The sequence below is a fragment of the Erithacus rubecula genome (assembly GCF_903797595.1).
Source record: "Erithacus rubecula genome assembly, chromosome: 5".
NCBI lineage: Eukaryota > Metazoa > Chordata > Aves > Passeriformes > Muscicapidae > Erithacus > Erithacus rubecula.
The window spans coordinates 37,050,222-37,066,422 of record NC_136687.1 but is presented as its reverse complement, the minus strand read 5'-3'; the positions used below and the strand labels follow the sequence as shown (position 1 = coordinate 37,066,422).

At 39.3% G+C, this 16,201-nt stretch overlaps 1 protein-coding gene across 1 annotated transcript; it reads left to right on the top strand.

The window, feature by feature from the left end:
- The first annotated feature begins 11,128 nt into the window (after positions 1–11,128).
- On the top strand, positions 11,129–16,201 carry APELA (apelin receptor early endogenous ligand). The gene is made up of 3 exons (XM_079307471.1): positions 11,129–11,305; positions 11,720–11,829; positions 13,970–16,201. The coding sequence occupies exons 1-2, from the start codon at positions 11,230–11,232 to the stop codon at positions 11,806–11,808; spliced, it is 165 nt and encodes a 54-aa protein (XP_079163597.1). The 5' UTR covers positions 11,129–11,229; the 3' UTR covers positions 11,809–11,829; positions 13,970–16,201.

Genomic DNA, 16,201 nt, shown 5'->3' with positions numbered 1-16,201 from the left:
AGTTCTGCATGCTTCTATCAGAGCTAATTGCTCTGTGAGATACGAGAAGTGGAAGAAACTTTGGGGAGCCACATGTGAAGAATGGCTGGCTGATAAGACTACCTTTCAGGGGCAGTAAAAGCAAAGAAAGGATTTCCTAATTGATAACAGAAGAGATAATGAAACTCTAAATAAACTGATAGTATGTCAGGAAAAATTCAAGAAAATACTTCTCCTTTTCTTTGTTTCTTAACAGTATTTTTTTGCTGTATCTACAACAGAGTCAAAGAGGTAGCTCATACAAATGTCCAAATAACTCACATTTTCATTTCTCTTAGGTTTGCTCAGTCTAAATAATTGGTCACCAGCTTTCCACTGTAAACTGCAAAGACTGAGATATTCTCTACTTACAGTGAAATCGTTCAGGCAATATTTTCCTATAGAATATCCAGGTATTTTATATAAAATTTATTTTATATAAAAATTATTTTATAAAAATAAATGAAGGTGCTTCCTTCTTTATGCATTTGTGCTTATCATGTCAGTTAGCAGCCACTGCAATACAGTCAATCCATCGATCCAAATGGTATCAAAACAGTGAGAGATGATGTGAAAGGAAAATAAACTAATCCCTCTGAAATACTGGGCTGAATAACTGCCTTTCAATAAAGCCTGACATCATAAGGAATATGCCTATTAGCTTAAAGTCATTACTTCTACAGTTCTGCTTCCATCATGTCAGCTACAATGATAGCTTCTAGGCAAGGAAAAAGCAAGAGTATATTAATGTGTTTATGCTTAAATGAGCTGCAATCACATAGAAATAGCACTTTTCATAAAGGAAATCTATTGCTGCTCACATGCATCGATGGATTCTCAACTAGCATTCAGGAAAAAGATGTTTTTCAAGTTTTTCAGCCTGTTGTACTGAAACTTTCCCAACAAATATTTATTTATTCCAAGATAAGTTGACCCAACCAAGTATTCATTCCTGAACATATTTCTAAACATATGAGCACCCTTAGTGGAGCTGACAGATCTACTTATTGGGTTGTTGGCTTAAATATACACTTCCATGCCAGCACACTGTTGGATCAGAGCCTATGAGCTGCAAAGAATGCTTACTAGCTACAATATTAATTGAGATACACAGGAATTGTAACCTCTCAGCACCTCTCCATATGTTATGACCTCATTTAGGACTTCTGATCAGTTGCCAAACATTTACTTAGCTGTTAGCACACTGTAAGTTAATGTGTAACAACTGCAACAAACCCTGAAAATAATGTATTTCAAGAAGACAGCTGTAAATCTCTGAGATCTATTTAAAATCTCTACAAAAATTCTATATAAAAAGTGTTGTCACAGTTCTATAAATATGACATTGTAAATAATTTAAGTGCAATTTAGAGTTTAATAAACCTTGAATTTTTATTTGTGTTCTTCTCAGGTCTTCTTATACAAACAAAACAGGAAAAAATATATCTGCAGTAAAAAGGTTACCTTATCTTACCATTACCTGGGATTAATACTGACACACATTGAAAAAATTATACAGTGTTTTCTTTATCTATAAAATTGTGAACGAAATTTGCTGCTTTTGAGATTCAAATAAAAGATTGGACTTGTTTAGGCTGTTGCAGAGTTAATTTTCTTCACACTAGCTGGTATGGGGCTGTGTTTTGGATTTGTGCTGAACACAATGTTGATAATTCAGGCATGTTTTTGTTATTTCTGAGCAGGGCTAGCACAGATCCAAGGCCCTTCCTGCCCCTCACCCCACCCCACCAGAGAGGAGGCTGGAGGTGCTCAAGGAGCTGGGAGGGGACACAGCCAGGACAGCTGACCCCCAGTGACCAAAGGGATATTCCAGACATAGATACAGCATCATGCTCAGTGTATACAGCTGAGGGAAGAAGAAGGACAGGGGGGCACTTGTAGTAATGATATTTGCATTCCCAAATAACCATTACATGTGATGGAACTCAGCTTTCCTGGGAGTGACTGAACACCTGCCTGTCCATGGGAAGGGGTGAATGAATTCCTTATTTTGCTTTGCTTGCATGCCCAGCTTTTGCTTTACCTATTAAACTGTCTTAATCTATGAATTCTCTCACTTTTACTCTTTTAATCCTCTCTCCTATCCCACCATGGGAGTGTGAGGGAGCTGTGGTATGGGGCTTAGTGGACATCTGGGATTATACCATGATAAAGGTCCAAGTATATACACATTAATCCTTTGAAAAACTGGACAAAGAATAACAAATGTGCTTTCCAAAGGTGATTGCAATTAATTTCTGCTTGAGTTCTGAAACACTTTTTTATATGCTTATTGTAAGTCTGTAGAACCACAAAACCCTGCTGTTGGTATAAAGAAATGTAACATACAAGGATAGATTATGATCTATTTATTTTGCTATATGCCAGTGATGGACAGCAGATGTAGGCAGCTGATCTTCAAGTGAATGCATTTATACATGAATATAGCTATTCCTCACACTATTTTTTAAATTTCTCTAAGTACATGGTATTTAATTTTGGGGTTTGATGCTGAAATTAGTACCAGCTGAATGATGGCCTCAAATCAGTTAGCTCAGGAAGGCTACCCCTGTCACCATGGCAGCACAGCCCTACCGACAGTCGTAAACTCATCAAAGGATGTGAGCAAACACTCAGGAGCATGGTTATTTCACTGTTACACTGCCATGGTTACCTGAACTGCAACATTGAAACCTGCTATAGGTAAGCCCCTGCAGTGATAAAAGTCTGGGATTTCCAGTTGAAATGCCACTTGCAAGTTATCCAAGCTACAGCCTACATGACATTTTCTGTCTGCCAGAACAAGCTATGGAGCTTGTAGCCTGTTCTCAGCTTCTCCCAACCTTCAGGCCAGGACACCCATTCCACACCTTGTGAAAACTGTACAACTACCATACAACAGATGCAAAAGCAAAGGGCCTCTCAGGAAAGACAGCAGAATCAAGACTGCTGACAGAAAACCAATTAGTTCAGCTAGTATTCTCCTGGTCCTTCCCAATAGTGAAGACAACTAGGAAAAGGCTGCACGAGATGCCTGGACAGTGGTGGCACACACTGTGGCCACTTAGGCTAAAGGAGCCCCACAGAGCTCTGACAACCACATGCTACCACATGCTGCTGTGCTGGGAAGGACTATGGACTGGCCAAAGGAAGTTTTGTATTATATTTTGTGAAAACTAAAAACTGTGACTTACTTCCTATCAGCATCATATATACACTTGAACCATGACATTCATGCTGTGGTTTTTCCATTCTGCATGTATCATCCAGAAAATCATTAAAACAATTTATTCAATTAAAAAGGTACAAATCACTTTGGCTCCAAGTATATCCTGTTAAGTCCAGTGCTAGTTATCTGCTACTCACCTTAGTGGCTCATTAAAAAAAAAAAAAGAAAAAAAATTAAGAAACCCCAACCAGCAAAAAAACCAACCAAACAAAAAACCCAAAATACTATAAAACAAACAATAACAAACCCAAACAAACAAAACTTCCATCAAAACAACAACAACACAGGAGAAAAAAAGTAACAATTATTACCTAATAAAAGAAATGTTCAAAATGAATGAAATTTTGCAGACCTGATATATTAGCATATTCACCTCTGCATCTAGAATGGTATTTTCTTTGTATTTTCAACATATTCAAATGCTGCAATGAGAATTAAATTGAATAGAGACAGAACAACATATTTTGTTAAAGAGCACATTTCAAAAGAAAAGTTCGTCAGGGTATCTGGTAACAGACATTTATTACTATTTTGTAGAAATTTGCAAGCTAAAAATATTTACTAGCCTCAAAAGCAAACAAAAACACCGCCAGTTTCAACTGAGGGTTTCTAAGGCAATGATGCAACACATTTCATGAACTGCATTTCCTGACAACAGCTAAGTTCTGCACATAACCTAATGTAACCTCTCTTCCATGAAGCATGTATTTTGTCTGAGGGTTGATGGTTTGGGCTGCTGTTTTGTTTCCTGGATTCAACTATTTTTGAGGGAGTACAGTATCCATTACAAAACTTTGATGAGTCTGGAGTCTCAAGATGTTCTTCGAGAGTTTAGCAGAATAATTCTTGTGGGGAACATTTAGATCAACAAAATCCACTTTTGAGCTTTGCTTTGTACCTTTTATTTATCTTGGACATTATTACTATTTAACATTAATTGGTATTGCAGAAGCAAGACCAATGCTTTGCTGCTTCAGCTTCTGCAGGATATTACTTCTCTGTATCCTGTCCTACTGTCAGGCTTTGTGAATATTTCATCATCCCTTCTAATTTAGTCTTTGGTCTTCCCATCAATAAAGAACTTTTATACTAAAAAACAAACAAAAAACCCCAAAACAAACAAACAAACAAACAAACAAACAAAAAAAACCCACTTCCAGGATCTTATTTTGTGTAGCTATAAGTGTTGTACAGACTAATTATTAAGCTTTTTTACTCAAAATTTCCCATCTTTCCTATCAGTGCAGTTTCAATGGGGAGAAATGGTAAGACCATTAGTGTGTGAGATCCAAAGCAAGCATTGATCACAGCTGTCACCCAGCAAGAGCTGGGTTAAAGCACTGAGGGCTTCTCCAAGGCAATCTCTTCAATTTGGCAGACTTTGTTATACACATTTGTGACCACACATTACACAATCATCCAGCATATGCAATTATATTAAAAAAAAAAAAAAAAAAAAAGAAGGTGCAGGCATAGAAAGATCTCAGAAGTCTACAATGTGAATCTTATACCTTAAAAAATCTGTTATTAGTTAGAAGAATGCAACATGTACAACAGCTAGCAAAAAGGCTAGTTATCATGTAGTTGCTGTTATCCTAAGAGTAAACACCACAAACTTTTTCAAATAAACAAAACTATATATAATGCAACCAGAAAACATTAGCCTTTCCCACACAAACAATATAAGAATTCAATGAGAAATATAAGCTTGACTTTCTTGCTTCCATTCTTCTTGTGTTCATATATTCTATTTGAATGCAAGCTTGCAGTTCCTTCTTTTCAATCTGTCTGATAATCAGAGAAGCAGAGAAATCATAGTTACCTTCTTTTGCACCTCTCACCAGCTGTGTTGACCACAGCAAGGCTGACCTTCCTGATCACACCAGATAAAGAAATAATTCAGGGAGGAAACATTGAAAAGGCAGTATCACAGCCCAGACATTGATGAAGAGCAAGGCAGATCTGCAAGCTTTCTGCCAGGAGACTTCATTCCTGTACTATACAGGTCCAAAGTCTTGTAAGAAAACCCTTACCTAAAGCACACATTTCACCTGTTTGCATGATGGTGACCATGCTTGCAGAGTGTTAACATTAATGGTGAGAGCTATTTGGAATACTAAAACTTTACATCACACTAGACTCCCTGATGGGCACTTGTGCTCACTCTTGCTACAGAGCTGTTTCATGAGACACCATATCTCTAGTGGTAACATACAAGCAACACACAAAAAGGATTTACTGAAGGCGCAACCCAAATTTACTACCTGAAGTCAAACATATAAATATGCAAAGAGCTGGAGGTTAATTTGAAATTCTTGCTCAAGTATTCACTCAGCCAATTGTTACAGAGCTTGCCAAGCCTGTCCTAACACCTCCTGCATTAAAATTTTACTGTGGCTAGTGGCTGCCCAAATCCAAAACAGAAGATCAGTTATGTAGAAAATTATCTCCAGGAAGTTAACTCTGTCTGTCTGAAAAGCTTACAGAAATGTGTGTGTTAAAGATGCAGCAGAAAGGTACAAATATGTTTGCCTTATTTACGTGATAACTTATGAGACTTTTCTTCATAACGTGAAAAACATACTTTTAAAAATACTTTCCCTGTTGAAACCTAGGGCATGAAGGGTCTGGATGTGTAAGGGAGTTACATATTTGAAAGTTAACCAGCAAATAAAAATTTATTATAGAGACTTGTGTTTTGCAAGAATTGTGGGATTTTTCTTGAACACCATTTATTCAAGACAATATAAATGACTATTAAAATTTAAAAAGCTCTGAAATTATGACCAGTGCCAGAGAAGAATCTGACCCCAAATAGGTTGCCTGAAATGGAACATGTGGTTGCACTGGTGGGGACCACAGGCACTGCTGCTCCAGAGTTCACCTCTTTGTTTTCCTATTAAGAAGAAATATGTGTATGTATTTCCTAGACTAATCTTAGAATTAAATTTGTTACTAAGGAATGGAAGGAAACAGAGAAATAAGAGCACCTTGGAACCCATGTAAATGTATTTTCCTTAAGTAAAAAAGGAAATTCAGCAATACAGTTCCATGAGTAACTGATGAAATTGTGCTTGTCTAAGAAGGACTTCAAAATTTATTATTCAGGAGCAGGTCTGGTATTTCATTGCATTTTAAAAAAATCAACAGCACAGATTGTAGGGACACAGAAGTAAGACAGATTAAGTCTATCAGAACATGTTTTACCTTTCTATCATTATTCTAATAATTGTAGTTATGACTTGTATTGCAGTGAGAACCTGGACACGATGGCAGGAACACAGAATACTTTCTTCCCAGATTGAAATTAAAGAAAATGTACTTTCTAGGTTATGCATCTCTGCAACACACGTAGAAAACATTAAAAAAAATTATACAAGATTTAGCCTGGTCTGATCCATCCCCATTTCCTTTCCTTGAGCACATCTGTCTCCAGTGTCATGTTACTAGTGCACATTCCTTCTGCTTGCTGACTACCATTTTCTTCCGGAGCACTGTGTCCCTCCAGGCAGGAAAGGCAGCTGAGCACTAATAGGCAGGGAAGTGGAATTTTTTTTCCTCCAGAGAAAAAAATAAAATGGCAAACAGGGTTTCTGGGTAGGTTTTCAATTCCAAGCACAGATAAAAATCAGGATAGAGTGCATAATTTTCTCCTAAAATCATAATTTTCAAGGTAATGAGTTTTGCCTAGCAAAAGTAGTCTTCATGATTATAGTTGACGAAGAAGGCAAACATTTTATTTGGCATCTGGTGCTGTATCCTGGGCTGAAGAGAAAACATCCTTTATATTCATGGCAGGCACATAGACCCTATAAAACCATGAGATAATAATCCCAGAGAAATTTGTGGTAAAAAAAAAAAAAAAAAAAAAAAATCACAGACACCTAAACAACATTTCAACATTTATCCCTTTGAGCATTTCTTGGCCAATTTCTTCATTTCAAGCGGTTACTCACATGATCATTTTGCACTTTTTTAAAATTTCTGTTTGTGCACATCACACTTACCATCTTGCAATGTAACAGGAAGGAACAGAACAAGGAACAGCTGAGAACTTTCCCTAGTGGCGTTTGCAATTTGACTCAAAGATGTGCTTCACAAAATTCTTTTGATCAGTAATCATGTTTATCACAAATCTTGTCTGGTTAGTGAAATAATTACTCTGGATCAGGATGGACTAATTTCAGAAAAACAAAGTTAGAAAATGTGAGTAGAAACTCTGGTATTATATCTTATCTGACACTTTCAAGTCAAAATAAACAAAAATTTTCTCTTATTATCACTTACTATCACTGCTGAGCATTCAGCATGGTTTCTTATGAAACAGGAGGGATCCACAATGTTCTATGTACTTTTACAGGCTTCTGAGAAGGGAAGTGCTATTATCCAAAGGACATCTGAGATATCAGGATTAAAACTAGCATTGCTATATATAACAATTAATTCCTGTACTTTAGAAGCTTCATTTAACATTTGATACTGATGGCATTTGAAAGTTTTCTTCAAATATTAATGATAAAGACTAGAGTTGTTTATAATTATGTGTTGGCCTTCAAATCAAAGGTAGTATTCAATTTCTGACTAGCAGAGCAATAGGGAGTGCAAATTAATCTCTTACTTCATACTAGGAGGTACCCAATTATTTTTCTCTGCTATTGTAATAATCTAACTCTGCTTTTTCTGTTTTTTAATACCATGCATTTTACTGCTTCCTCACATTAGTTCACATTTTGTTCTTCCAGTAACTTGTTTTTCATTTATCAAGATAAATTTTTTTCTTCTAAAAAATGATATGATATGAATATATATGAATGAAATGATATGATATTCCCTCAGACACTTTTTGCTTATTTCTTCCAAATTTATTATTAGAAATGGCAACATGTTTTCAATTTTTTTTCCCCAAATCAAATTGAAGCAGTCACTGTACTGAAATCACCCAGAACAATTTTTAATAACCAGTGAAGTGATACAGTACTTACTGAAATGTGTTAAGCAAAAGATGATGTCACGTGTTACTTACAGTTAATGTTTGATATTCAGGAAAGGCATTTCCTATTCAACACTTTATTTCTCCAATATACTACCTATTTTTTTCACTTTCTGGATGTAAACTGATAACTGACTATTTGATCCTATCAAGGAGGAAAAAGGGAAGAGAATGTCTGTTGGAGAAGTAGCAATGATATAGGTAATAAATGCTGCAATCCTCATTGCTTTATTATGTTCCTTTTAGATTATGAGAGAAGGAAAGCTTTTGATTCAAAGAAGCAATTCTTCTAGCTCATAAACCATTATCTACAGCCTTCCAGCTTTCCTACTCACTTTACATTCCTTTTCCTCTTAAGCCAGCACAAAACCCACCAGCTAACAGTGAAAAAGGCAGAACTATTACATCACTACATTCTACTGAGTTGTTATGTGCCTAATTTCAAGCGGCTCAACACCACATAAAAGTAAGTACCTGAAGGAAAGCTGCTTGCAAAAGAACTACAAACTTTAGAGTGGGGCTGTATTACAGTTTAGAAATTTTTTCAGTGGGGAAGCATAGAATTATTACTGTATCTTACATGAAAAGTATAACAACTCTATACGCAGGTTATAGTGACTTGGATTTTATTTGATAAATAAACATTTGTAAACTTTGGCATAGAATTAACAGTGGAATCAACAAACTGGAAAAAACCCCAATAAATATTGCACTTAATTATAGCATCTTACTCAAGTCCCTTAAACTTAAAGTCACCTCAGAATGTGGGTAAACTTCACCACATTCAGGTGCAGAAGAGGCCTAGATAGCCGGAGGGACTGGTGATGGTCCATGCATTCTTTCTGCCTTTTAGCTTTTTGCAGAGTCCCTATCACTTTGAAGTCTGTACTACTTTCCACCTTAAGGTTATGAGCCTGAACCTTACCTGCTGAATGAAAGTGATGGTCATTTGCAGGGCTGTATGAATGAGGGGGCCAGAGTGCTCTCATTCATGGTGAACAGGAGAACACAACCCTACACTTTTCCTAGTGGAGCCAGAGTGACATTTTGGATATTGAGGATGCAATCCTGGCTCTGTTACAAACTCATTGAGTTATCTGGTCACAGCACTCCTCTCCTACTCCACCTCATTTGTATTTGAATTTATAATACCCTTAAGAAAATTCTGTCACTGCCACCATGGGACCCTGATTTCAGCTGAACTAGTAGCAATAATGTTTTAAAAAGTTCACTTCAAAGGCCAGAAATCACATAGAGAAAACGTGATGACCACCAAGCTGCAAAGAAGAACACAGGGACATCTCCTTGTTATGACAGTCAAATCTGATCAACCAGCAGAGGATTTCCTCTGTTACTGTTTTGTCTGAGACACCTTCCTCAGCAGTCTTGGTATAATTTTAAAATTATACCAAATCAATACCAAAAATAATTTTCCTCCATATATTCAAGCTGCAATTATGGGCATACTCTACCTAGACAAATCAGGTAAACAAGTAATGATGTACAACTCTACGAGGAGGGACTAGTGTGCACTATTGAATTAAACAGGCATTTAAACATGATGGGAAAGCTCACAATAAGGGAAAATGATACAGGGGCAACTGAATTAAAAAAAAAAAAAACCAAACAAAAAAACAAAAAAAAACACCCAAAAACTCTCAACAAACCAGTTATATATTCCACTCTTTCAGGAAACAGGAAATGGGCAAATAGGAAACAGGCAAATAACAACTTTATCCAACTTTCTATAATAGTTACCTAGTAATAGTAGTATTGTGTAACTTATATAGAAATGTACTCTTTCCCACAGGTTTTAGAACAGATTTTTTCCCAAAAATTAACAAATTTTTTTTTTTTTTTTTTTGCAAATGACTAGGTGCTAATTCATCACAAGAAATCAGCAAGTTGGAAAAAACAAAAGGACCAGTAGAATTTCAACTGCTGCTAGTATATCACTGGATTTCAAAGCCACCACTGCTGCTCCCAAATTCCATAGGTTTTGCCTTTTTTCTCCTCAGGCTTGGGTATCTGCATCAGTTGGTTTCAGCGTGGTTTGTTAAAACGAGATCTCATCATAGTCAAGTATAAATATATTGCAATGTACAGGTGGGTTATGCAAATAGATGTCCCATCCAAAACTGCTGCCCTCAAACTGGCACCGCTGGAACAGATATATCTATTTTACCCGACACAGTAAAAAAAGCTCACCATTTAATTCCTGAATATTCCGATCATTTTAAAATAGTTGACGGTACAAAAGACACTCATTAGCCTTAAGCACTGCCAGTTTCACTTTGAATAGCCACAACTTCGCGGCTAGTTTGGAGAAGAGAGAAAGCATTTGAGCTGGGACAAGGGCCATGCTTGGGGGGCTTCCCTGCCCCCGCCTTGGGGGGAACAAAGGTCGGGGGGGCATTTCCTGCCCCTGCCATTGGTGTCTGCATGTGGGACCAATATGGGCAATGCAAAGTTTAAACAGTTGCAAATGGGGGAGGGAACATCGGGGCTTGTTTTACATATGTTTTTTTCCTGGCCGGGTTGAATTTAAAGTGCAGTGGCCGCATTGTTCGAGAGGCTCCTTGCCCCTACGCATTGACAGGAGCTGCTGTTTACACGGGCTTTTCATTCCTGCGCTGTTTGCTTATGGAAAATAAGGGGGAGTGACAGAAAAAGAGAGAAAGGGAGAAGGGAAGGGAGGGAGGCCCGGACAGCCGCGCAGCCCCTGAGCCGTGGCCCTGCCTGATCACTGACCCGGCTGGTGGAGGCGGCCGGCCCGGGCTCCCGTGTGAGCGGGCCGCGGCTGCGGGCGCTGCCGGCCCCCACAGCCCCCACGGCCCCCACGGCCCCTCACAGCTCTCACAGCCCCCACGGCCCCTCACAGCCCCCACGGCCCCTCACAGCCCCCACAGCCCCTCACGGGCGGCTGGGCACCCATTTCCTCGCCGGGACACACACACACACCCCAGAGCGCGCCTCCGCCTTCGCTGCAGACATGAGACTCCAGCTGCTGCTTTGGATCGTGGCTGTGCTCCTGGCTAGCCTCCTCCCAGCCTACGGACAGCGGCCAGGTAGGCGATGTCTCAGCTTGTGCCGGGGTGGTGCTTGTGCCGGGGCGGGAGCCGGGGTGTCGTGCCTGCCGTGGGCACCTCCGCGCGTTCGTGTGGCCGCGTCCGACACGCGGTTTGTGCCCTCCGGGACGGGTCTGCACCCGGCGCATCCATCTGCGCGCTTCATGCCTACTTCAGCGGCAGCGGGACAGGATGCTTTGCCTATCCCAGGAGTCTGGCAACTTCGGGGAGGCGGGGAAGCGCAGGAATAGATAGGGACCCAAGGCGGGCAGCTGTCGCAGACTTGTTGCCGGCAAGCCCCGGCGGCACGGGGGGGCACCGGCAGCTTCGGGAGCGTCGGGGCCGGCCCGTCCCGGGAGAGGCGCTGCCGGAGCCCCTCTCACCGCGCTTCCCTCCCTCTCTGTCTCTCCGCAGCCAACCTGGCCCTGCGCAGGAAGCTCCACCGGCACGGCTGCTCCCACCGGCGCTGCATGCCGCTGCACTCCAGGGTGCCCTTCCCCTGAGCCCCGGCGCAGGGCCGACAGGTAAATCCGCGCGTGTGGGCCGGGCCCGCGGGGCGCAGGGAGCACCTCTGGAAATTCACGCCTGCCTTTGGAACAGTGCGCGAGGCATGGCTGCACCCGGGCTCCCCTCGTCCGGTTTGGGAACAGCGCCCTGGAGCTGCGCACGGCGGCACGGTCGCTGGCCCGGAGCTGGGGCGCGGGTCCCGCCTTGTCCCCCTTCCAGGCCACCCCCGCCGCCAAATGCCTCCGTGCGGCCGTGAATAACACCTGAGCCCGCTAGCGGGCCGAACGCTGCCCTCCGAGGCGGTTGGCAAAGCTGCGGGGCAGAGAGAGGCCTTCGTGCAGAGGCTGGACAGAGCGGCGCTGGCAGGGGATGCTCCGGGCTGCAAGCGCTGGCACTTCCCTCGCCTTGGATGCAGGGCGAAGTCACCTCGCTCTGCCCGTCAGTAACATGGAGGTAGCTGCACTCACCCACTTCAAAGGGGACTGTAATTCTTAATCATTGTCAGCAAAAGACTTTCAGCTCCTTGCATAAAAGGCTATACAAGTGCAAAACATTAATGCTTTATAGCTGATGAGGGCAGATACATTCAAATACTAAGTGACTGCAGAAGCACACAGGTAGCATATGCTAATATGGTAGGCATCAAAAGGAAACCTGGTGCTCTTTGCAATTTAAGAATGAATAAAACATGCAGTCAGTAGTTTTGCATCTTTGAAACTCATTATATATTAAAATTAATGTTATAGCCCCAGGCATGACTGGATCCTAAATAAATGGTGGTAGAATCTACACTCTGTGGAACCAAGATATTTTGATTTACTAAGTGGTTAACAGTGAAAAGGAGACTAAAGTAAAACTTTTAACAACCCTATACCAAGAATCTTGTCAGTGCGTATGGGATGGTAAACTGGCAAGTTTGTGAGGTTGAAAAAAAAAGATTGTCATATCTTAAACTGAATCTCAGGCTGCATACTGATTGGCAGAATTGAGATGCAAGTAGAAAGAGAGACATGCCAGAGGAATGCTTTACTACTGAATGCCATGTCTCCTCACTGCTACATTTAAACAAGAGACAGATTAAATTATATTCCATCATCAATTTAAGCATAAACCTAAAAAGATAAACAATTGGATCGATTAACTCAGCAGGCAGAGAATGAATGGAGAGAGGAATTTAGAGGAATTTAGACCCAGTGGCTTTGTGAATAAATTCTGAATTATTTGCTTCAGTTCCTAAAAAGAGTACATTTAACCCCTTTCCATCCCATTCAGCATCCATGCCTGGAAATTGTGTAGAAAGCATCTACATTTTCTGTAATGTGCTCTGAAGCCTGATATAACTAATGTATTTTGCTTGAGACTGCAGTAGCTGCATTATACATGTGCATTTATACTGGAATTCCTTTTCCCACAGAATATCAAGATATTTTCAGAGTTATCTCCTTTTCTTTGGGGAGCTGATTTCTTGTAAGGAAAGTCAATGACCAAACAAAACAGTGAACTTACAAATTCTCAATACATTTTGTAGATATTTAGTTAAAGATCCTTCTGCTTTATAAGGCTGTTTAGAACTCAGTAAACCTCTACAAGGGTGTAAGGGGAGACAGGCACCTGAACTAACTTTCTTAACTTCATTCATTGTGGGTGCTATCCTTTATCTTAAGTAGGATTTACCACCTACGTTTACATTCCCTTCCAGTTTTAGTTCAAATTCAGCAAATATTTACATGCCTGGGTTGCTTGACTCACATGAGTATCTTATTGGTCTCAGTGGAGTTGTACATATGGATAAAGCCATTTGCAGATGCAAACAGGATGCACCCTTAAGCCTGAATTTCAACTAGTGGTTGGAAACTACAATGAGCACAGCAGCCTCTTGCAGCATTTGAAATGAGAAGATTGAGTTTGACTTTTCATCAGTTCCATACACAAAACATGGGACAAAAAAAAAGGCAGAAAATTTTATATTAGCAGCATTCTTGCTTTTGTCTTTTTTCCTCCAACTTTGTAGCTGAAATTTCCGAATTAAGAAATAATATTCCAAATTTCATCCACGTTTCATAAATAATGTATTCTGTTTTGTATGAGACTTATTTAGACTACTCAATCTCTCATTAATATTTCACTCATTTTCTTTTTTTCCCCAACTTCATACAGGACTTTTCAGTGTTTTGAAGGAGCAACAGTTAAACTAATAAGAGGAGTTTGTCAAAAGTCCAGATCAACAACAGCTGACCTGATAGCCACCACAGTCCCATCCTCAGCAGTCCTGTCTGTCACATTCTACTGGACCTGGACTAAAGGCTGCTGTCTCACACCCAGTTGTGGTGGGGGCAAGAACTGTGGTGACAGGCAATGTACATGAACTTACCTGCAAATTATTTGGATCTCACAATTAGTAGTGAAAGTTAAAGATCAAATCAAACATCAGGTAGATATTGATCTGAGCTAGATTTCCAGGGGCACTAAGAAAGAAGGATCTGTCCAAGGGCACTCTTGATGCTATATAATGTTCAAACTGAGTGAAATTGAAAGTGCTGTTGACTACCCAGTTCAGGCTGTGTATGAGACAGTGTTTAGGATGAAATAGTATCAGACTCCAGAAAGGAATTATGAAAGTCCTATTTTTTGTTTATAATTTTATATATTAATAATATATACATATGCTCTAACATCTAACATTACATCTTTATGGTATTACCTTAATAATAACATAGAATGCATTACTATAATAGTACCAAAGTCATCACCACACTAGTGGTCCCACTGGCTTCATGTGTAGTAAGCATAGTAGGAGTTTACAATATCAGAAAGCAAAGAGAGTGTTATCCCTCATTCTATAGATAGAGAATTGAAGCACACAGAGATAAGAGATTAGCCAAGGGTCATGCAAAACTGGTAACTCAGATCTCTCAAGCCAGGCCTTAAGGTCAAGCCCATCCTCCTGTCTAATGAGCTGTTACTGCAAAGTCTATCATTTGTTTTCTTAAACTGGGCTGCCAAACCAGACAGTTAAAACTAGCATGAAAATTCAGTACTATAGAGCTATTTGCTTAATAGTAGTTTTCCTAAAATACCTGCTACAGTATTATAAATAGAGCATAAAAATAGACCATTGAAAAGAAACCTTTGTTTGGTCTGCCCGAGCACTCTATTCCTGTCATTTAAATGAATGGGATATTTGAACCTAGCACTACAATGAATGAAGACTTCAAACAGAAAACAGGCTGTTCTTTTCAGCACTGGAGGTCAAGAATACCTTGAGCTTACAGTCTGAGGTTTGTTCTTAAAAATACATGCTTCACATATGCCTTTTATATCAGCAGAAATTATCTACCTGCATATGAAGGAAAATGTGGTAGCTCGTTGATTAGCATAAAAAAAACAACCTGAAAACAAAATATACCCAGATTTTTAAATCATTGCACTAGACTTGAAATGTCAGCATTTTTTATAAATTATATAAAGACAATCAAAGATCAGAAGTGTTGTGGTTTAAATCTGGCATTACATTTTTTTTTTTTTTACAACACAGTCTCTAATGAAAGAACAGCAATCAAAACAACTGGATAGCTTAAACTTTCTAATCTGTGTGCATATGTAACCCCTTATCTTTTAGAACCTGAAATCTTACTTGAATTAATACTGGCAGAGTTTAACAGGAGTTACAAATGGAAAAAAGTTAAAGTGCAACATCAGAACCAGTTCTGGAGTTGTGTAAAAAAAAAAAAAAAAGCAGCTTCCCAAAGAGGTATTCTACCACATATATATTTTTAAAAGTTATTTATTTAACTTGGCTTTGATATATAACCTTGGCTATCTCTGTTTAGAAGTACAGGTATAGAATGTGGGAAAGCAAGAAAGGTGAAGAGTAGCTATTTAACAGTTATGTCTTATGAATGAGTATATGGATCTATTGTGGCACTGGATCTTTTATATAACCACAGTTATTCAATTAACTTTGATAAAATAGTAAAAAATACATAATGTGTCTATCAGAAAGCTATAAATGCATGGTCCTTCACTGAAGTAAAAATAAACCAGCATCCTAGGAAGCCCTCTGTCAGATTCTAAATATCTGTTCTTCAAAGGCATTCTGATACTCTAAGATCTGCTTTGAAAAAGGCATTGATTGTAAACTTCGATAGAAATGTTTATCAACTAGCTGGTTAATTGTATATTTTGTAAAAAGATAGTATGCATTTCAAATAACATCTTATTTGAAATAAATTTTGTACACTTCTCAAAGGCTGTATTCTTCAGCTGTCAAAAGCAATGCATCTAAAGAAAATTGAGAACTTGCCTGTTTTCCCTGTGGATTCGTATAGAACCAGTGTTTGAAATTTTTTATTCAATTTCTGACACAAATAAATGACAAAATTTCCCTGA